The following is a 23,221-nucleotide window of genomic DNA, read 5'->3' as shown; positions in this document are numbered from 1 at the left end:
TTCTCCAGATTCTCTGAATCTTTTAATGATATGTTTAGTTGATGAAAGCTCTTTGCTATTTTATGTTGAGAGACATTGAATTGTTGCACTGCGCAGCCTTTCACAGAGTGGTGAACCTGTCCTTATCTTTACTTCTTAAAGACTCAGCCTCTCTGAGATGCTCTTTTTATACCCAGTCATGTTACTGACCTGTTGCCAATCAACCACCAGGTGTCTAGCCTTACACAACTTTACCAGCCTTTTGCAAATGTGTTGACATCAAATTCTCAATTTCAATATTAGATGTTGTCTTTGTACTGTTTTCAATTAAAAATAGGGTTTAACTGATTCCCATATAATTGTATACTGTTTTTAATGACATTTTGTGTAATGAGTTCTGGGTGCATTTTTATTGGGTTTATTGGGGCAATTACACGTAAATATAAGAAACGTCATGGATCTTAAAAAAACAAAAAGTTCTAAATTCAGACTAGCGCTACAAAACGTTTAGAGGGCAGCACTGAGTAATGTTTGTTTATTTGAGCTGCATTTGCATCTAACATCAGTTGGAAGCTGCTGGAAGTATGAACAGCTAAGGAGCAAGATTATCTTATTATAAGCTAATCAGCCAATTTATCCACTTTAGGCATGTACTTTAATAGTGGCATACAAAAAAAGAAAAATCATTAAACACAATTATTTATATAGCAATTAATTGTCAGCTACAATTTCATGACAGGCCTAAATACTTGTTGAATGTGAATCAACAGATTTAGACCAATTATACAGAGCTCATACACTAAAACCCCAGTCTAAAGTAACTGCATAAACATAGTGAGTATTTTGCCTTGTTCAACTTTCTTCTCAAAGAAACATAAAATCTTGATAGATATCCTGAAATGTCTTAGAGTATCAGTGTTAGGGGATGGATGAATGGATGACCTGTACATGTGTGGAAAGTGTGCACTTGAGAACATCAGTTTCTCTGGGTTGTTCAAATAACTACAGGCTAAATGAAATCTAGGAATAAACAGAGTCTGGGTGTATGTGTAAATGTTTAGCCTGCTAAAAATGTGCATGTGTGCAAATGTGATTTAAAGCCGTTGTCAGAGCGGTGGATGTGACACAAGTGCGTTTAGTCATAAACACTCGGTTCATTAGGCAGTTGAAGCTGTGTGTTATGCGCTACATTGAACTACCTCTGGCCTTGTCATCCCTTTCTCTACTGCTTTCTCTCTCTCTCTTTCATAGGCCCAGCCAAAGCTAGTCACCAGAAAGCACAATTAAACTTCATGACTGTGCATATTTGCGCTTCCCATTTTCCGTTTATTACAAAGGGCATTCATTAATCTGCCTTTTTCTCCAAGAACGCATTTCCATTTTAGTGAGGCGTGACAGATACTGAGGTGAACTTACGAGAAGACGGCTAATTAAATCAGCGGTAAAATGCACAAGCCAGGCTTTTTTTTTTTAATCCCACATCTGATAAGACCTGATGCTTGGGGGGAAATATACGGTGAGGAAAAGTACTTTCTCTCCATTTCCAATTTCAGTTATTTAGAGCATAATATTAAATCACAAATAAATGTGAGTGCTCAAAGTCCGTAGGTAAATTGGCTGCCTCATCACTGGATGCTCGCTCTTAGTCACTGAACGGAGTGCAAACTAAAAGCTAAACAACAGCGGCCATAAAAGCAGAGACATTAAACACTGCACTAATAAAGTGGCTACTACAAGATGGATTCGCAGGTGAAAACAGATGAGGCGCATCGGCACTGCTGTACAGTGAGTAATAGTGGGGGTGCGTAATGAACCCCCAAGGCACAGTCGCCTAACAGGTATGAGAAAGACTCTGAGCATTTAGCAGAAAGGGTTGGGTGGAAAGGTGGGAATGGACTGCAGATGACCTGCTTGCTTGAGGATGAAAACTACAACTCAGCCTAACCCAGAAACTCAGACTAAACCCAGACTGAACTTAAAAACTCTAAAATCTCAGCTAAGCCAGGCTAACCCAGGATGAACCCAGAAACCCAAGCTATCCCAGACTTCATACAAAAATCCAGGCAAACCACGGATGAAGTCAAAAAACCAGGCTAGCCCAGAAACTCAAAATAACCCAGTATGAATTCTGGAACCTGGCTAATCCAGAAACCACAAACCTCACTCCAGCTGAGCCCAGAAAACCAGGCTAACCCAGAACCTTGCATGTGGCCCTTCTGTGATGAACACATAACAGTCTTCTGACCCTAATTAGCAACATTCATAGTGGCAAGATGATGCTTATGTATGTGCCCATTTAAAGATGTGTAAAAATGGGATTTCTTTGCGTGTGCAAGGCATAATGTGCAGTGATAAAGTTTTAAATCCATCCAGAATCTCATTGGAATTCATACAAATAAAACAACCCTTTATTAAGGCAGTGCTTCCCTTTGGGTCAAATACAAACACTATCACAAATACTAGTAACATTATATTGACATCCAGCTAATTACACCTAAATTGAATACTTTAACAGCCTTCATTTCCTACAGTAATTAAAAGGCAGTTTAGTACAGCACAATGCAAAAGTCAGAGACTACCCTTTCGTTTATTCAATTTCCAGTTAAAACGGGCACTGCGTATGGTTTATTTTTCCTGTGTCAGAAAAAAAAGCACAAAACATATTTAACAGAAAATTACGCAATTGAATTTGGTATTTCCCGGATTGTGAGAAGGTATAAATGCAATCAACTTCTAAGATATTTCTAAGCTTCAAATGTGTTTACAAGAAGCATCGCAGTGGATTTCATAGAAAAACTGAAAGAAAGTCACCTGAAAAGAATGGAAGCTGTAAGGCACATGGTAGGTGTCCTAAATACAAAAGAATTTGAAGTTAAATATATTGTTGAGGCTTCTGTGTAATTTTCTGTTAAATAACTGTTATAAGAACTAAAAGCTAAATGTGGTCCATTTACTCTTGCATTGTTCTGTACATGGGTGTTTTACAGAAGAAGTCATTCACAGAAGCATCTTGGCAATTTTACACTCACAGCTCTGCAGTATAAATCCATCATTTTTAAACAGAAAATGAGACTTTTGAAAAACTTTTCATCTAATAGACTCAATGCTCTTTACTGCAATGTCTCAATTAGCTGGCAGTACTGTCTAAGCACTATGGATCCCCACCATGTTCAATGTCACCTTTAAGGAGTGTGATAAGGTAACTCCAGTCTCTTTATTAATAATGCATGCAGTATGGGGACTCTACTCTTCCCTGCAGTCTCACTGTTGTCAGCAGAGCTGATATAACTGGAGTTCCAAACCCTTTTCCACACCAGGACTTGCTGCTGTTTATTTAGCTGAACTCAACAGTCACTTCACTTGTATATTCTGCATCACTACAGCTCTCTTGCCTAGGATGAAGCTTAGGGCAGATAGAGTTGTCCTACCATTAACATTGGCTGACAAAGCTTTTGTATGGTTATTTATTTTAACCATTTATCCACTGGCACATGTTAAGTTCTTTAGTTACTTCATAAATTGATTAAAAATTGTTGTTTCAGAGGAAAATAAAATACTTTTGGCACTTCAAACTGATAGTGAGCCAGGACACTTTTCACCACAGTATGATATGTTGCCTAGGCCTGAAACTGGGGACTTTGCATCATGACCGTAGAGTTTGGGGGAATTTGCTGTGTAATAGCAGAGTTTGACTAGGCTGCTAGTCAGACTCTTTATTTTATGACAGTGAAGTTTAACTAGGCTGTGAGTCAGAAACTTTACTTCATGACAGCGGAATCTGATGAGGCCACAATCCCGTGATTTTGATCTGTGACCGCACCTGTTCACCTCAGCCATTGTCAACTTGCTAGCCTAGTCACATTGTAACTTTTTTCACCTAATACTATTTAGCTCGATAGGAGTTTGAGAAGAGTTAGTTAGCCGTTAACAAATGTGATCAATTCATTACATCATTTTTGTAAAAGTTCTAATGCAGTACTTTATTAAAGTGCAAAATGAGCATATTGTTTTATGCATCACATTTCTGCACTCTTTTTGATATAGCTGTGCTTTGTACTGTCTGCTATGCGAATAACACAGAAGTTCCTGTCTGGTTACATTAGCCTTCTGATACATTCAGTATCACCATGCTTCCTCCTTTATTGAATTAAACAGAATTGAACCTTTGACGTTAAACGGTGGCTTTTCACTGCCCTCTGATGGAATATAGAATTAAAATGTCTCTGTACTCTTTTAGAGAAGCTCATTTACTCATGAAAATCCTAATTTACTATTTGATTTTTAAGCTTTAAAATTAAAATTCTGCCTCATCCCTAATGCATACAGTTTGATGTTAATTGGTGGCTACACGCTTTTATGACTTGTTTGATTTATGAGTCTCCTACCTCCAAGGCCAAATTAAAGAACTTTGCACACCAATTTATTATGGATTTACTACATTTGAATTAAGGGGAAACCAGACAACTGCAGTTGCGAAATCACTTAAAGTACCAAATGAGCTCTAAAGCATTATATTCCTAAATCGTCCAGGCCAAAGTTACTTCGACAGTGCTTTTAAAAGGATGACCTTCACTATTGAGCCCTCACTTTGTCAAAAGTGTTCCCAACAGGTCAGCAGAGAGCTGTGGAGGACTCTCGTCATTTATACAAACCACAGCACAGCAGAGTGATGACTGTAAACTTCAATATGAATTTTGAACTTTTCACCGGCTAGCTTGCACTGTGTTGCAGCCTTTAACCTGGCTATGACTGATCTCCCCTTTGGTGAGGCCGTGTGTAAGAGTCCTCCGTTCCAGGCTTATTAAAACCCACTCAGGGCTGAGTAATGGTGCAAAGGCAGCAGTGGGGAGGCTGCCACCATCACCCTGTGCCTGTTTACTCCACAAATTGGCCCCTGAGAGGGGAGGAGGTGTCCAGCTAGCCTAGTTAAAGTGATGGAGGTGACTCCATCGCATTGATTTTTCCTCTGTCTTCACGCTCCCTCCATCTGGCCCACCTGCAAGCAGGGAGCACCAGGGCTGCCCCCCACACGCTGGTCCCCAAAGGTCCCCGCCGCCCATCTAAATCACACACTAACCTTTAGTTAACACCATAGTCACAAGTACAACACACAAACAATGAATGCCCACATCTATCAGCCTGCAGAACTGGTCCTTAGAGCCTCTACAGCAGGCCATATTCACTTGACCTTCATAGCTGTGTTTGGACAGAGCACTACAGTGGTCCAGGTTATAGCAGAGAATGTGCAATAGAGGGCAAAAGAGATAGCTTTGGAGATCTATCCTGGAAAGCAATGCCGTAGAGACTGGCAAATAATAGAACAGCAGCAAAATTCAAAGTGATAGTGATGACCACTCAAGAAATGAGGGGGTGTTTGACTAAAAATACAGTACTGTGCAAAAGTCAGAAACGACCCTCCACTGAAAACATGTAAAAGCCTCAACAACTAAATTTTAAATCTATGAGCCTTTAATTTGTCTATTGTTTACTTTCGTGCATCCTATTGCCACTTTAGCTCCCACCCTTCCAATCTTCAAACCACATCCAGTTGTGTCCACCCAAAAGAATTTTTCCCCCAAAGTTTTCACTGACATTAGGTTCCCTTTCACATTCACACCAGCAAGTACCCAAACACACTTTAGCTGGCTTGCAAAAGAGATCAGATATAAAAGAATCCAGTCTCACTTTATACAGATAGCCCCTAAGAGATTATCTATAGATCTTCAAATTATGAACAAGCTATCTGGTGAAGTTTGGGACCAGTGTGAAGGTTAGGTTCAGGTCCTGGGTGAAGTTTTAAGTTTAGGTGAAATAAGAATTTAGGTGAATTTAATAGGTATTTGATGTAAATTAAGTGCAAGAAAATCATCTGCAAAACGTCTCCAGGGTGCTTTGAAAAGAGATTCCAAAGGTTCAGATAACTCAATGCCATAGGTGTGAAAAGATGTGTAGCTGTCAAGAAGGCCCAATTGAGAACATAAAATAGATTAAAAAAAGAAGAAAATTTGCACTTGGATGCTTGGAGACAAAATTAGAAATGATCTGGATCATAACTAGAAAATGCAATGAACTGCTAACATTTTGGACTTTGGAGGTGTGGAAAAAATCCTACAGGTTTCTTTCCAATCAAATAAATGAAAGGGTGGTCTCTGACTCGCACCGTATTGTACAAAGTCTGCATACCTTGGCTCATTTGGACTGAATGGATATGTGATGTATAATTAAATTCATATATTGCATAATTTAAGTGCACGTTTTTTCAAGACACATCAAAACATTCTTTAAATTCTGAGTCTTAATACAAATCGTTAAGACAGAGAACAGTTTTTCTCCCTCGACTGTATCAGGATGCTGAGCGAACACTATCCAGTCTGATGAGTAATGATCTCTATTTTCTCTTTCAATTTCCTCTCTATAGTAAAGCAGCCAGAGTGAGACACTTAATTAAGTTAATTAGGCTAACTTAATTAGGCTGTTTTGCAGGTCAGTGTGTGACTGCTCTGATTGATGACAGTGCTTGTAAAGGTAATCGTCTTCAGAATTGGGCTTAACATCAAACAGCACATTAACTGCTGCCCCATAAATAATGACACAGCACTTAACGGAGTGTCCGTTGGACTTGTAAAAGCCCCACACGGTTAACAACCAAGTCAACAGGCCAGTAAATTTGACCTGTTAAAATGGGAAGACTCAAGGTCAAAAAGTAGTTTCAAAAGACAAACTCAATTCTGCTCTGGGTTCGCCTGTGGCCGCTTTGTGGTGACGGGGCCACACAGTTCTAAGCGATAATTGCGGCTGCAGTAAGACTTATGAGTGGAGCGTGTGGTGTGGCTGAACTCTTCCCACACACTCGGCGTCCTCTGGGCATTTCCGCTTGTGGCTCAAACACGGCACAGATGTGGCGGAATGCTTCATCATGAGGGTGAACAGAGGCGACACGCGAGTGTAAATAGGGCTCAAACAAGCCCCTCTCCGGCACCTAACGGAGCTCTCGAATTAAAGGCCATCCGTATTTTACAGCAGAACTGTCACTTTATTACCCGAATCAATTTGGAGAGGCCCTGGGGTGACAGCGCCGGGATGTGGCCTTCGATGGTAGGGGGTTTATCTAACGCATGCAGGCAGGGGGAATATGCAGCCAGCGTAATGAACTCAACTCCAGCTAATAAAGCCTTTATTGTCAGGGCACGCATAGATGGCCACAGCGCACTGACCCCATCATGGCCTGTGCATGCCTCTGCAATCATAAACTAAACCAAATATATTGTTTCTTTAAGTCTTCAATTTCTTTTTTCTTAGATAGGCAGGCTTAATTAAGTTATTTTATGATGTAGTGGGCACACACTGACAAGTAGTCCTCAGAGAAACAAATTTCAACTTTTTTTCTCTCTTTTTTCCATATTAATCAAGACCTCAGAGGCAGAAACCCATTTGCGGTGACCTTTAAAAAGGCGTTAAGACAGAAATTTGCTGAAAGACTGGCGATCAAGTGGCAAGTCAGTGAGACGGATCAGATCACACACTGTACATCACTGGTTCTCGTCAATCGTCAGCCTCCCACCCAGGTATGTGGTTGGCATAGAGCACCACGTGATCTACTGTGGACGGTCTATGAAGCACGCATGTGCTTTTGCCCCCCCAGCTTTGATTGAAAGGCAGTGTGTGAGAAGATGGCGCCACAGCACGTCAGCCTCTCTCATTTCTCTAAATGCTTCCCCACTCTCATCTAGAAGTCAAGGCTGGAAGGGATAACAAATCGCCTCTTCAGTTCCACATTTCACCACCACTGCTTCTTCATTCGCCCGCTGTCTGCAAGAGAGCAATGCACCTCTTTAATGTCGACCCCCCCTTCATCTCAGGGAGAAGGTGAATCACACTAAAGCTGGCTGCATTTTAAGATGGCATTTAAGAAAAAAGAAAAAAAAAAGCATCCGGACCAACTGCGGGCAAAATGGTTAACAGTGTGGCATTTGCAATACATTAGAGAACTTAAAGTACTCAAGCACACAGCTCGAGAGTGCTTTTTCTTTCTAAGAATGGAATCAATTGGCAGATACTGCCATAGACTTTTAGCCATAATCCTCAGTATTCAGGAGAAAAAGAAAAAGCTAAACAGCACTGATTGTTACAGTCAGAACTAGTTAAACCGTTACATGCAGCCTTCTATAGCTCGTCATTTATCATGGACATACTAAAACCCCTAAAATCTGTTCTAAAAACTGGACTGTTCTCAAAAGCCACTTTCTTCTGTTTTGCCTGAAGAAATGTCCGTATAATCAGCAGGTTCTTCTCATTTATGCTAATTGTGAAAATGTATGTCAAAAAACTGCATGGAAAAGCTTAAATATAGCCAAAAACCTCTACACTTAACTGAACTGGTTCATCAGAAGAAATTAGAAAAACTAGAGCGTTCTCCCAGAGCCGGCTTTTGAGGAGACTGGCCTCTTCCTATTTTCCCTGTTCAGGGAATCAGAGGGTGCCTGCAAGCGAGTCCTCAATGAATGGCAGTAAATGGAGCTCAACGGCTAAAAACAAGTTCAAATATTTTCTAATCACTTGCCCAGGACTTTCCTTTAATTTTAGAAATTAGAAGGATGTAGTTCACTAAAAAGCAAAGAAAATGTATGTGTATATTTCCTTTTTTCTGGAGCAAACACTTTTTGGGCAGCGGAATGCTGGCATCAATGCTACTGAGTGCTGATTGGTTGGCGAGCGGAGCAGCTCATTGGCTGTTTTGGTGCTCACTGACGTCGTGAACGTAAGAGGTGCTGTTATAAACTCTAATTTAAAAGTGCTCAAAATATAACAGCAGTGTTAAAAATGTTTTATGGTATCAGTGTTCAGGAAATTACTACATTCTTTAAATGTATATTACAACAAAAATGTTTAAGCATTCATAAACTATGATTTTGCTCTACAGAGCGCTAAAAAAGGTTTGAATCCCTCCCCGCACAGTGAGCGAGACCCCAACCACGTCCTGTTACCCCATTACTGCTGGAACGTCTATGTTTGGGGAATGGAGTGGCTATTGGAGGGCATCCGACAGTGTGCAGGAGAGCAGGAGCAGGAAAAAAGGAATGAAGATGGATGCATTTCCACAGAGACAAGCTCAATTGAGGAATACCAGCCAGCAACACCTGTTAAAGTTAAAAGTGAATGCACAATACTGAGAGAGAGAGAGAGAGAGAGAGAGAGAGAGGGAAGGGTGTGTGGCATGATTTTTTGCAGGCTGTGTGTAAGTGTGTGATTAAACAGGATTGTGTCTGGTCTTTCAGGGTCTCTGAGGAACAGGCTGGTGCCTCTGCAGGCTGCCAGCGCGACGCGTTTAAAAAGCAAAGGCTTGTTTAATCCCCGTGGCCCTGTATGCCTCCCACTGTCTAAAGCTCCTTTCTCTGCTTCCACCTACCTCTTTTGTTCAGAGCTGCTTAGCCCTTATATTGTAGCAGCGGGTCACCAATCTGAGGCTTTCTTCTACGCCTTTGACTTACAACAGCCCTATTTACAAGCCACACGTGGCGCGCATGAAATAAAGGTATTCTCTATAAATAAACAGCTAACTCTTTTTCACTCAGTATTTTTGAAGCTGTAGACTGTAGAAGGAATGTGATGTACGCGACGCAGATACAGAAGAGCATGCTTTGATTAGTATTGACTGTTCTAACTGTTCTAACTGGATTAAAAAAAAAAGACCAATCCATCCTGGCCGACTCATCTTCGCAAAGGCAAAACATCTGTGTTCTGCAAATGTCTGTATCATACCTCAGTGTTAACCTTTTAATTTTAATGCTGAGCAGTAATTCTGTGTTACCATTTCCAGCATGCAGACAACCCACCATGCTTTTTACGTTCCACTTTCTCTTTGGCAACATCAATTAACCCCCATTTTCCACGCAGATAGAGCCTGGCAGGCTGGACTGCCCTTTTAAAGATAAATTGAAAAGCGGATACATTTATTAACTTAATTAGGTTTGGAAGCAGGCGCACACTGCCTTTGATTACACTGTAATTCAATAAGAAAGAAAAAAAAACATTATTTAAATTTGCAGGGCAAAGCTTCAGTGGTTGGACACAGAAGGAAGACATTAAAATGAATGTGGAAGGAAAGGTCTGAGTGATCTGAGTGCTTCAGCTCCAGATTTAAAGAAAGAGCTCTTTGCCAGGCGGCCCTCAGCCAGCTGTTCTGAAACACACTCTGAGGGCCATGGCGTGGTAAAAGCAGATACAGGGAATTAAAAGCAGCGGCTGATTTCCCCTGTCCACACCGCTATCTGAGCAGTCTTAAAACTTCAAACACCAGCCACTTTGCTTTGATCCGTAATTAAGAGGGCCAAGGAGGCAAAATGCTCAGTGTGAGCAAGGCTGAGTGAGAAGATGTGCACCAGTTTGTCACTGTTGTACACTTGCATGCTGCTAAACCACCAGAGGCTTTCTCTCTTAATTATGAAACATCATAAAAAGAGCTGCAAATAAAATACTGAAATAAATAAAACTTCTGTAACTTCTATTATTTACCAAAACTGGAATTCATAGAATGATTAAAAGAGAAAATTAGGACTTCTAACAGCCATGTAAGACCTAGCAGACCACCAAAACGGTCTCCATCAGATAAACAGCGCTTGGAGCTTTCATCTTTTCCACTGTGAGAAGACAACTCAAAATTATGTGTAGCTGTCAAGAAGCTGCTACTGAGAATAAACAAAAAACAAGAAAATTTGTTCTAGAACGTCAAAACTGAGTGTCAGTGAAGTAGAGTTAGGGTTTATGGATAAAGTTTAAATTTGTAACAGGGATTACTTGGATTGTGAGAAGCAGAAAAAGCAACCAAATTTTGAGAAAGGGGAACATTATCCCTGCAGATTTCTTTAAAGAGTGGAAGCTGAGGGTGGACACACAAAATACTGAGTGCTTGTTATATTTTGTTGGACTTAATGATTGTATTGACTGAAAACCAATAAAAGGTGGTCTCTGACTCTTGCACAGAACTGTTGAGTGTATTTTCTTTTTGTTGTTGCTTCTACAAGCTACATCTCAGCTGTTCCATCATTGTATCCCATTAAGTATACATTCTGAAGCCTGAATATTGTCTTATGTATCTTGATAGAAAGATTTTAGATTTAGATTTAGATTCGCTGCTGATTTTGCAGCTTGTTTATTAGAAGAGGTGATCAGATTATGTGCCTTTTTGGGGTATTTTTTATGAGGAGTATAAGACACAGGGGCTTCAAATGCCAGAACACATCCAGTCAAATGATATATCAGTTTACCAATTATATCTAAACTTAACTTCAACTACAGGAGAACTGATGAACATTTCTGCAATTTCAGTTATAAAAATCCTTTAATAGCAGAATTGTGTTAAATTGCTCATACACCAGTCCATTTACATTTAAAATGGTTCAAATCAAATAAATGATTATTTTATTAACTAGGTTAAAAGTAAGAGAAACTACATGGTAGATGGACAGACTGCCACTGGCGGACTGAGGCTTTCAGCAGATAAGGGGTTACATGCCTTGAGTTGATCACTAATGTGAAGTAATGTGCCTGGAATAGCAATGTTGGGTAGTGCTGATGTTTTCAAATGACTCAGATATTAAGAATCATAAGGAATTTTTCATTAAAGTACCTAATCATTTTAGCTTAGATTTTGAGAATAATCATGGAAAGAACACAATGACAACTGAAAACGCAAAATGAAACCTTGTATTTCAGATATCCTAGTGGGTGTCCTGTGCCCCCCTTGAGCTAAAGTACTGCTCCATGCATTCTACGCAGTCTAAGACTAACTCTATATTCTGAGCAAGTATTCCAACTAAGAGAGGTTTCAGCACTAAAGAAGCCACTAAATACGCCATCGTCTAACTGGACAGAAGCAGCTTCATCAGACTGTACTTATTACTTTCAGTAATTCAATAACATTCATTTCAATGTGTGAATGCAGGGTTTACCAGGACCTGCACATGAAAATCACATGATTTCCATAGAGTAAGCATGACAATAACCAGAATGCAGTTTTCAGTTTTCATCACCGATGTCCAGTGGCTGCATGTTTCAACCAATATATACCAACCAAGTGTATATATAATATATGCAAAAGCTTGAATACCCCCATTTAGTTGATTTTCTAGGTAAAAATAAGTTAACACATCCTCCACAGAGAACATATGAATGTGACATCTTCCTGCGATCTGTATTGCACAATTTCTGCTTATTTGCTGAGTTTAACACACAGGGGAAAAACAAAATACGACATGCTGTGCACAGGCCACATGTTCTGTTTTATCTGGCAACACTGTTCATGACACCTATATGAGCTTGTCATGACAGCTGCATTTGTGTCGTAACCCTGCATAAATGTTTATAAATGCTCATTCCAAAAAGCAGCACCTTCCTACTACATTTTTTTTCTTACATGTCTTCTTGAGAAAGGTCCTAGGAAAATGATTGTTTTAAGAATAAATTAAGAATAAATTTCTTCTTATGAATGGTTGGTGAATGAGGCTCCAACTCCATATTTGTAGACTCTTGCAATGTTATGTCACATGCAAGGGGAATTGTACTTTTCCACTTTGCTGTTGCTTTTGTTAGTTTGCTGCTCATTGATTTATCCATAGTTCTCCTGCGAGCACTGTCTAGCATAGTCTGCCATTTGCAGATATTGCTGCATTTTCAAAATGATACTTTTTGTAAATGATACTTCAAACTCCGTGATAAAAGCTCCATGATACACAAAAACTGAAAACAACTTTGGTTTTACAAAGAGAGTCATTAAGGGAACTTCTAAAAGCTGTATTTGAACAGCTACAGTTGCAGAGTCAATCATATGAACATACAGCAGGCATCTGGCCTTAAGGTTGTAAACCATGGATTGCTCAAGAAGTCAAACTAGGAAAATGTTTTTATGGCATTGAAAAAATATTAGTATTCATAATTGCATTGAGGCATTATTAATACATTAACTCTGATAATTTAACTCTGATAACACTAATTTATAGTGTGAAAAAATCTAACTCTGGAATTAGTGAAGATCAAAACATTCACTAAAAATATTCTTTTATTGTGACTCGTGTGAACTGACCATATACATTAGTTCCAATCTATACAGATCTTTCTACCAGATTAGTTCAAACTCTGGTTCCACAGAAAAAAAAACATCTATTAAATAAAAAAAAAATATTCAGACCTTAAACATTTACATGGATTATGGCAATAATTAAAATAATAAGCTAAATATATAAAAATAAATCACATATTTTCTGTTGTAGAGGTGGCTGTCCCAAAACCTTACCCCTAAATTTCAGGTTAAGAAAACATTTCTATGAAGTGAATTTAAATTTATATTTACATAATAAGTATAATTAAAAAAAAAATAATTCTAATTAAAAATTAATTTCATTTTTTAGGTCATGTCATGAGTTTTAGGCACAGAGCTTTATTTTAGCCTCCTGCCTGCATGGAACTGCAGGAAGTGAGACTGCATCCTTGTCCCTCATGGACACATGGTGAGCAGATTCCATTGTTTTGAAGTAAATGTGTCCCAAAGTCTGAAAATCAGCGTGTAACATTAGGAATTGTCATTACTGAAAGATCTTTTCTGCAGTTAAATAAAATGTTTGCTGTTTAATGAAAAATATGATTTTATGTGTGTACAACTGTTCAAGTGTTTGCTAGTCATGTACTGGGCGGAGTTTTAGCTAAAAAATTGTCAATATTAAAACTCACTAGTGAAACATTTGGTAAAGTTTTTGAGGTGTTATTATTGTATTGGCAGTCGCGAAATGGAATGTTAACTCATTTATTATATTAAAATAAACATAATTAAGATATACAATCACTCCAAGCAAAAGAATTTTAGTCTAAAGGCAAGTCAGTTAAAAGCCCAAAATGTGTTTTGAGCTGACATCAAAACAATTTGGTAGAATGATCCATATTATCCATATTATCTATCATAATGTAATGTAATAAGATCTTAAAAGCACTTTTATACTCTTTCTACACATAAACCACAAACTGTTCACACACTGTAAAGACCAGCTGGTGCTTTTAAACTGTGTTATTGGAGGAATTATGGGGTTTTGATCATTGATGACAGTGAAGATATGCTTCTTTTGGTATAACGGTATGTGTTCAGAGCTGAAGCAGGCAGGACTCTTTAGGACCTGTCACCACCTCAGCCTCCCTGAGAGGCTCTCACCTTTGATGAGGAGGTGTCACACTCCTGACAGATCCAGCCGTAGCCTGTCTGCTTCGGAGACTTCTTCAGGGGAGGGTCCAAGCAGCCGAAGTGGTAACACAGTCGACACTCATCACACCTTTGAGAAGAGCAAGAACGATATCACCAGAGGGAATACAGCTTAATACAGGGAGCAGTACACACACACACACACACACACACATTCTACATGCATCCTGCCAAGAAACTGGCCCGGTCCTCATCAGGCAGATTTGATAGATGGTGACAGAGCCGTTTCCTGTCAGGTAACAGATGCTTAATAGATTCAAAACACATTGGCACACCACCTCTCACATGGCCTTGTACAGCCATCATAAAACATGCTGGCTTGATTGGCCCTGCTGAAATGGGTTTTGGTGTGTCTTGCCAATAAATCTTCATCGTCTTTTTATTTCTGAGCCAAAGAGTCAAAAAAGAGAAAGTGAAGTGAGTCCAATAGTACAGTACTGCGTAAAAGTCAGAGACCATCCTTTATTCATTTAATTTTCAGTCAAAGCTGCAATTTCATACAAATTATTCATTTTTCAGGAGAGATTTCTGTGGAGATCAGATATAGGACAACCGATGTGCATGAGGATGGACAAAACCAAAGAAAAAAATAAGTGCAAAATAACCACTTTCCAACTGAAGTAGTTGTCAAGAAGCTTTTACTGTGAAACCAAATAGAGAAAAAAGAAACAAATCAACCAAAAAAGCTGCTGGAGTTCTCAAAACATTAGACTATTTATCCTAAAGTCCAAACTTCAGCATCACTGAACGTGTTTGGGATAACTTGGACTGTGAGAAGTAGAAAATGCGACCAACTTTTAAGACTGAACTTTGGGGGGGTTCCCTGCAGATTTCTTTAAAAAACCGAAAGCAAATCTCCTGAAAAGAATGAACCTGAAAGGTGGACACTACAAAAAACTGATGTCACAATTTGCTGTCTGTGTAATTTTCTATTAAATATGTTTTCTGCTTTTTTTTCCTGATGCTGAAAAATGAATAACCTGTACTTAATAGCTGTTTTGACTAGAAACTAAATAAATGAAGGGTCTTTGAATTCTACTCTGTATTTAAACAAACATATTAAGAATCTAGTTGACTGGAAATAACTATTTACACTGAATAAAAATGGCCAGACAGTGAAACACAAAAGTGCTGCATGATATTGCCAAGAAAGCTGCCTATTGAGAGCTCTGGGCAAGAGGATGAATAAAGTGAAACCTCCATTTCTCAATCCCTAGCTGTTATATGGGAGTGCCCGGTCGCCCTTCAGGCCAGCCTCCATGCTTCTTCTTCTCTCCTTCCTGTCTATAATTAACTAATTATGTTGTAATCAATAGTGAAGATTCAGATGTGGCAATGTAAATCAGATAAAGCAGATAAGGGCTGGGAGGTCAATAGGCCCTTCTCCTCATTCGTCTCTATGCAGAGTGGCACTGAGCTCTTATCAGTGAGTATGCAGGAGGAGGAGAGGGAAGGAAAAAGAGAGAGAAAAGGACTCAATCTTTTATTGGCAGGTATAAGAGAGAACCTGTCAATTAGTATGCTTTCAGAGGTGGGGTCAAGCCTGGCAGGGCGGAAGGCACTACCGTGTGATGCGAAAGCCCTTTTCAAAACTTGGCCCACCTGAGACTCCAAAATGCTAATTAAAGGACAGTGCTAGATACAACGGTAATTACGAAACAGCAGAAATACTCAACACAGCCTGCCAATCCATGGCAAACTACTTTAAAGGAATATTTCAGTGTTTTTTAACTTAATCTCTGACTCAAGTGCAGCATACTGTGGATTCATAATTAACAAAGTTTTATGCTTATTACAACTTAAGGCTTATAATTCAGCACTTACAAAGAAAACAATGCCTAAGTTATTCTTAAGTTATAGGTGTGCATTACAGAAGCCTGGACCCACAGATGGTTACTGGGCAGATGTTAAGCTAAACTCATAATACATGCCAAAAGCCTCAATTATAAATGTATTTCAGGTCATTTTATAGGGTATTTTTTAATAACTTTATTGATTTTTAACATTAATGCACATACACAACATACACACAAGCATAAACATTTCTGTTCTTTTTTTTAAGTACAGAAAAAACATTATTCTTGCTAACCAACAACAAGCTATAGATGTCGCATATAGAAGGGAATATAGAATCGAATTAGAAGGGAAAAGCTTGTGAACAAAAAGTAGGTTTGACCAGGGCAGCCAAAAATTCTTCAAAAGTTAGTAAATCCACATAGCTGCTAGGGTGTTGCTAGGTTGTTGCTATGCTATTAAAGGTGGTTGCTAGGTTGCTATTTGGCGCTGTTATGGTATCAATGGTGGCTGCTGGGGCTTGCTAGTGGGTTTGCTGCAGTGTTCTAAGTGGTTGCTAAGGTATTGTTTCATGGTTGTTATGGTTACTGTCACAGCAGCTAAGGAACTAGTAAGTGGTTGCTTTGGTGTTCCAGGCGATTGCTAGGGTAATGCTAGGTGGTTGCTATGATATATGTGGCAGCCCAGTGTCCATTATGACATAATTTGTCTGAACATTCCAGCTATTCATTTCCTATGTGTGTGGGGGGGGGGGGGGGGGGGGGGGGGGGTAACAGATGCTGCATGAAAAACATCCATTTGAAAACCACAAGCAGACTATTCATGCACAAACTCTACAATCCTGCAAAATAAGGTTAAAACAAAGAACACTAGGTTGCTTCAAAAAAATCTAAGGACTATTCATTTAACCTGTGGAAACCATGTACCTCATTACACCAGCAGTAGGAGAGATCAGGGTGCCTGGTGGCCCAGGTTTTAATACTTCATTTTTCGGCCACTGAAAATGCAGAGCCTGAGTAGCCACATGTCTTGGAATATTCTTTCTGCATTCTTTTTCCTTTTAACAAACCTATTTGGTTGACCACAGAACTAACCATCAAATCGCATATTGTTAGAATTTGTTAAGCTGTTGATCTGGTTTTCCTGGTGTCACAGAAGCGACTGACTAAAGTTTTCTAATAAGACTCTATGGAAAGAAAAAAAGTTACATATAGGTAATAAATAAGCAGCTGCAGTAGCTACAAACTACCGAATAAAATAGACTGGATGACATTAGGGCAGACTTGATTGTCAATGTTCTTAACACTGTCCTTAAATTTTTTATAAATATTTCCTTTTTTTAAAGCAACCTGACTTTTTCTGGTACCGTAGCATGCATGTTTTTGTAAACACAATGTATGTATGATAAAAATGTTTCTATTATTATGACCATAAATTTTTAGTTTTGACCACAAGATGCATTAGTTTAGTGGCCTTACTGGCCAGTGCTTTTTTTTTTTAATCTGTCGGCCCCTATGAGCAATTCTGCTTTTCCTTTTTAGGCAGCATGGAGATTCTTTCCAAACGGAAGTTTAGCAAAGCCTGTAACTGTCCAGATGTCACTCAAAATGGCAAACAGACTGAAGAGCAAAGCTGTCAGGAATTTTCCATCTGTGAATGCTCCTTGGAAGCAGATCCCATCTCAATCAATTCCACAGTGCAAAATCACGATGGCTCGGATCTAAACTACATCCGCAGAAAAGGCACCATCACAAAAGACACAAGCTGGTGATGGCAAGATGTCAAACAGCAATCAGAGCTCATTGCTGCACTAGATAGTTGGACATCATGAGTGAGTCTCACAGCCACATAAACAGAGCTAGATTATGCATCCTCAGATGCACATTAATCACAGACAAATCCACTATTCTGATAACAGATTTTTGTGTGCAGTACCTGGCACCTGGTTGAGGTGCACTTTTACCGTAGATCGCTCATCTTCAGACTGAAAACCAATAACCAGGTCATTGAGTTTCAAACCAAACAACCAGATCAGCTCCTCAAAACCTCAGGGAGAATAACAAGGTGCCCTTGAGAGATGGAAAAAGGCAACTTTCACCTGTGGTTACCATGCCAACCTATTATTTCTCAGGGTAAGCATAGCTGGTCAGGAAAAAGCTGCTCCAGGATGAAGCATGTGGAGGCAAAGGCTTTCCAATACCTCCAGCCAAGGTAGATCCTCCATTAGCATAATCTCAACACTTCACTCAGCCACATATCCCAACAATGCATGGTCCATCATTAATTTCCCCAACTGATCACACTAAAAATGTACTGCACTGAATCTGACAAAGTTTATCTGCCCTGCTCCTCAATGGATGTGCAAGCATGTTTGTAAAAACTCTGCACCAAAAGTTCACAATGAGCCCAGATGCCAGACAGATCTTATGACATGCAGGTGGAGGAATAACACTACAAACTGTTTCATTCATGCTTAACAAAGCTGATGTAACACCAGCGTAAGACTTTCTGAAGCTCCACTTACGTAAAACATATAATATTTTAATCTGACTTGCTATAAAACACCTCATCTCTCTTCATTTATTTCGTGAGCTCGTCTTAATGGTGCATATTGCTCGCTTCCTAGTACGTGAGCGTCTCTCACTATCTAATCCACATATTTATTATGACAGAGCAATGAGGAAATGGGTTGCCCTCAGCGACAGACTGCCAACTCGAAGCTGCCTCCATTACATGATCTGAGAGGGAGCGCGGGGGGGTGGGCGGTGTTGTAGGGGGTGATGGGGGGGGGGGGGGGGGGGGGGTGGAAAGCAAGAGAAAGCGTGCATTGCTCGCATCCTATCACTATGCACGATAAACGTCGCCTGTCACTCGTTAGAGGAAGAGTTAATGAGTGCTAATGCCGTTTTAGATGAGTTTTTCCATAAAAATGACTGTAACTAAATAAACGATTCTGCTAATATGAGCATATTGTCTATAATCACAGTAGATTACACAAGCTTCACAGTGAATAAGGCTGGGGATCCTGTCATATATCTGGTTTCATATCCCTTTTCATATGAATATTTTTTGTTAGTTTATGTACTATGCAGACTTAAATACTCCAACAAAAGATCATTTTAGATGGTGTAACTCAATACTTCAAGCATTTTGCCAAGATTTTTTCAATGACAGTTAATGTACAGTTATTATCTATTTATATGATCAGAATGTCACTTTTGATATGCAAAGAATTATTATTATTTTTAACAGCTGCTCTTTACTTATTTTCTTGTTCATTATTTTATTTTTTTAAATCTTCCTACTCATTTTTAATTATATAATTTGCGAAGTTGCATAAGAATATGAAATGTAATACATTTATCTGCTAAATTTATCTGTTCTAACCTTTTGAACAGTGATTCCAAATTTCTGAATGGTAGTGTCACTATATCACTATCACACCACAACATTAATTTTTAGGTATAGTGGTACTGATAGATAATAAATGTATAAAAATTGGGGGTAAAACTGTTAAAAGCTTATAATGTATGCCATTTGTTTGGGTTTCGGACTGCTTTTGAATGCATTTTCTATGTCTGGTTAACTGTCTCTCTATACGGTTTTCTTTGCCAAAATTTTAAGTGAAGAAACAAGACACCAAAACAAGACAGTCCAAACAAAATAAGCCAAGTTTGTAAGACATTATTTTCAGTATTAAGGAAGCACAGGCTCATCAACTATTTATGCGAACCAAACTCCAGCTTTGTTTGTACAGGGCCTGAATGGCTCGTAGCAAAGAGCCATGTACCCCGTACTCCCGAAGCACCTCCCACAGAATACCCCGGGGAACACAGTCGAATGCCTTCTCCAGATCCACAAAGCACATGTGGACTGGTTGGGCAAACTCCCATGAACCCTCCAGAATCCTGGAGAGGGTGAAGAGTTGGTCCAGTGTTCCACAACCAGGGCGGAACCCGCACTGTTCCTCCTGAATCCGAGGTTCGACTATAAGCCGGACTCTCTTCTCCAGTACCCCTGCATAGACCTTGCCAGGGAGGCTGAGGAGTGTGATTCCCCTGTGGTTAAAAAGAGGCACCACCACCCCAGTCTGCCAATCAAGTGGCACCACCCCCGATGTCCACGCAATGTTGAAAAGGCGTGTCAGCCAAGACAGCCCCACAACATCCAGAGCCTTGAGGAACTCAGGGCGGATCTCATCCACCACTGGAGCCTTGCCACCAAGGAGCTTCTTAACTACCTTAGCAACTTCGGCCTCAGTAATGGACGAGCCTATTCCCATGTCCCCAGACTCAGCCTCCTCACTGGAGAACGTGTCGGTGGGATTGAGAAGGTCCTCAAAGTATTCCTTCCACCGCCCAATGACGTCTTCAGTTGAAGTCAGCAGCACACCATCTCCACTATATACAGTGCTAGTGGCACACTGCTTTCCCCTTCTGAGTCGCCTGACGGTTTGCCAGAATCTTTTCGGAGCCGACTTAAAGTCACTTTCCAAGGCCTCACCAAACTCATCCCATACACGGGTTTTTGCCTTGGCGACGACTGAAGCCGCAGATCACTTGGCCTGTCGATACCTGCCAGCTGCCTCTGGTGTCCCACAGGCCAACCATGCCTGGTAGGACTCCTTCTTCAGCTTGACGGCATCTCTCACCTGGGGTGTCCACCACCAGGTTCGAGGACTACCACCCGGACAGGCACCAACTACCTTACGGCCACAGCTACAGTCAGCCGCTTCAGCAATGGAGGAACGGAACATGGCCCATTCTGAGTCAATGTCCCCCACCTCCCCCGATATCTGGTCAAAGTTCTGATGGAGGTGTGAGTTGAAGATCAATCTGACAGGTTCTTCTGCTAGACGTTCCCAGCAAACCCTCACTATACGTTTGGGCTTGCCTGGTCTGACCGGCATCTTCCCCCACCACCTGATCCAACTCACCACCAGGTGGTGATCAGTTGACAGCTCAGCTCCTCTCTTCCCTCAGGAGGTGTCGCAGGCAAGTCCACCTGGGAGGAGACCCCGGGGAAGACCCAGGACACGCTGGCGTGACTATACCGCCCAGCTGGCCTGGGAGCCCCTCGGAATCCCCCTTGGAGAGCTAGTGGAAGTGGCTGGGGAAAGGGAGATCTGGGCCTCATTGCTTAGGATGCTGCCCCCGCGACCCGAACCCCGGAGAAGCGGAAGATGATGGATGGATGGATGGATGGATGGATGGATGGATGGATGGATGGATGGATGGATACTGTGCAGAAGTAGAGACCACCCATCATATTTAATTTCTAGTCAGAACAGCCATTAAGTACAAGCTTCAATACAAAGCATTTTGTGTATATATATATATATATATATATATATATATATATATATATAAATTTGCATGGATATTTTTCCACACCTCCAACATACAGTCTTAGAAGTTGGTTGTGCTTTCTGCTTCTTGCAATTCAGGGAATCCCTAACACATACAATGATCTTGAAGTGTGAACTCTGGGGTGGTCAGTCCATTGCTCTAAAATCACCAGCAGTTTCTTTGTTTGAATTAAAATTTTCCTCTATTTTGTCTATGTCTGTCTGAGTGAGGGCTTCCTGACAGCGACACATCCTTTCAGACTCATAGTATTGAGCAGTCATCTCACAGTGGAGGGATGGCCAGAGACACCTGTGGATTTTTTTCTGATCTGAAGCTGAGCGGAGCTCGATTTCCTTTTGTCTTGTATGACTGTTTGAGGAGATTTGGAAACTACCGCCACGTATTTTGCTTTGATTTTTCCTTTCCTTATGCAAGTAGATTAACTTACCCAATTTACTCAGAAATATCTCCTCAAAAATGGAAAACGTTTACTTAACAGCCGTTTAGACTGGAAATGAAATAAAGGGTGGTGTCTGACATTAGGACAGTACTGTATTTGGAAAATCGGATTATATATAGTTATAAAATACACCTAGCACTAACAACAATAACAAACCATTACACAATTATTAAAAATTATAACAGCACAAGTGAAAAGATCTGTATTTGCTGAAGCAAATATACTATGATGCAGTGATGACGGTGTAAGTGAGATCAGTATAATAAGTGAGATTTATTTCATTGGTGTGATTGAAGGCGAAGATACGAGCAAAATCCAAGCTAATTTCATGGGCAGGCTAATGCACAGATGCAAACATCCACACATACTTACAAACACATGCACATACACCCTAACACGGGACGCTGAGCTTGCATATCTGCCCGGGAAAGGAGAATTTAAATCACCCTCCAGGCTGCCCTGTGAAAAGAAGACAAATGACCAGCAGAGTGTGTGTGTGCTGTGCTAATGAGCACACGGCTATTGTTGCACACAGTCGCCGATTGATTTCATATGAATCTTCCACTCTGGCAAATAAAGAAGGAGCTAGAGACTTCGGCGCAGCCTGCAGGAGAAAGTTGAAGCCCCACGCCAACTGCCACAGGAGGCTTCCGTTTTATTAGTGCAGCATGCAACGATTCGCCGTTTTACTTCTTTAATTACTTTGCCTTAATGAACCTTTTGTAATGTTTGTTGTGTATCATGGTTTAACATCTTTGAATTAAAACACTGCTCAGTGATGCAGGCCCAAGCAGGCTGGGGGCAGTTGATTATACTTAATTGGAATTCAAAATGACACGACCTGAGCGCCAAAATAGCTTAACCTTTCAGTTTGATGCTCCCCCCTTTTAAAGGTGCACACCACAAACAGCCAAGTTTGTTTCCTTAATTGCAAATAATACAGGACAACAATTTCTATTCTTAATGCCACCCAAGTGTTCCGTTAACAAAGCGAGAGATAACCTGCTCAGCCAATTAAAGTCATAACACTTTCAAAATATACCAAGTCATCACAGACCTGCTCGCTGGAGCTCACAAAGTGGAATGCTTATCAATGTCTTATTAAACACCATGGTCAAACTATACGGCAACCAGTGATCCAGAATGGTCTCAGTAAAGTGCATTAACCTTGAGGCCTGTCCGGCCACTAGGCCGCTGCATGAATCATGCGGATGGATTCTCGTTCTGAAGAGCCGATGTGTCAGTCTAATCCCTCTGTAGTATCTGTCATACGCAGGCACCGGCCTCTATCTGTTCTGAAGACTGCCCTTACAGACCCAGCCACGACAAGGTCCTTGATGCTATCAAAGCAATTTAGGCCCGTTTTAATCATTGGGAAAATTGAGCTGCTCCTTTCTC

General features: G+C 40.4%; 1 protein-coding gene across 1 annotated transcript in view; it reads right to left on the bottom strand.

Moving 5' to 3' along the window:
- Nucleotides 1–23,221, bottom strand: part of phf14 (PHD finger protein 14) — a 106,460-nt gene that overhangs the window by 10,224 nt on the left and 73,015 nt on the right. The window contains exon 17 of the mRNA XM_017693106.2: nt 14,174–14,291. Coding sequence (XP_017548595.1) covers nt 14,174–14,291 — 118 coding nt within the window. The remainder of the gene's footprint in view (nt 1–14,173; nt 14,292–23,221) is intronic.

This window comes from Pygocentrus nattereri, chromosome 27 (genome assembly GCF_015220715.1).
Source record: "Pygocentrus nattereri isolate fPygNat1 chromosome 27, fPygNat1.pri, whole genome shotgun sequence".
Classification (NCBI taxonomy): domain Eukaryota; kingdom Metazoa; phylum Chordata; class Actinopteri; order Characiformes; family Serrasalmidae; genus Pygocentrus; species Pygocentrus nattereri.
Note: the sequence above shows the minus strand (reverse complement) of the source record. Positions and strands in the feature narration are given on the sequence as shown.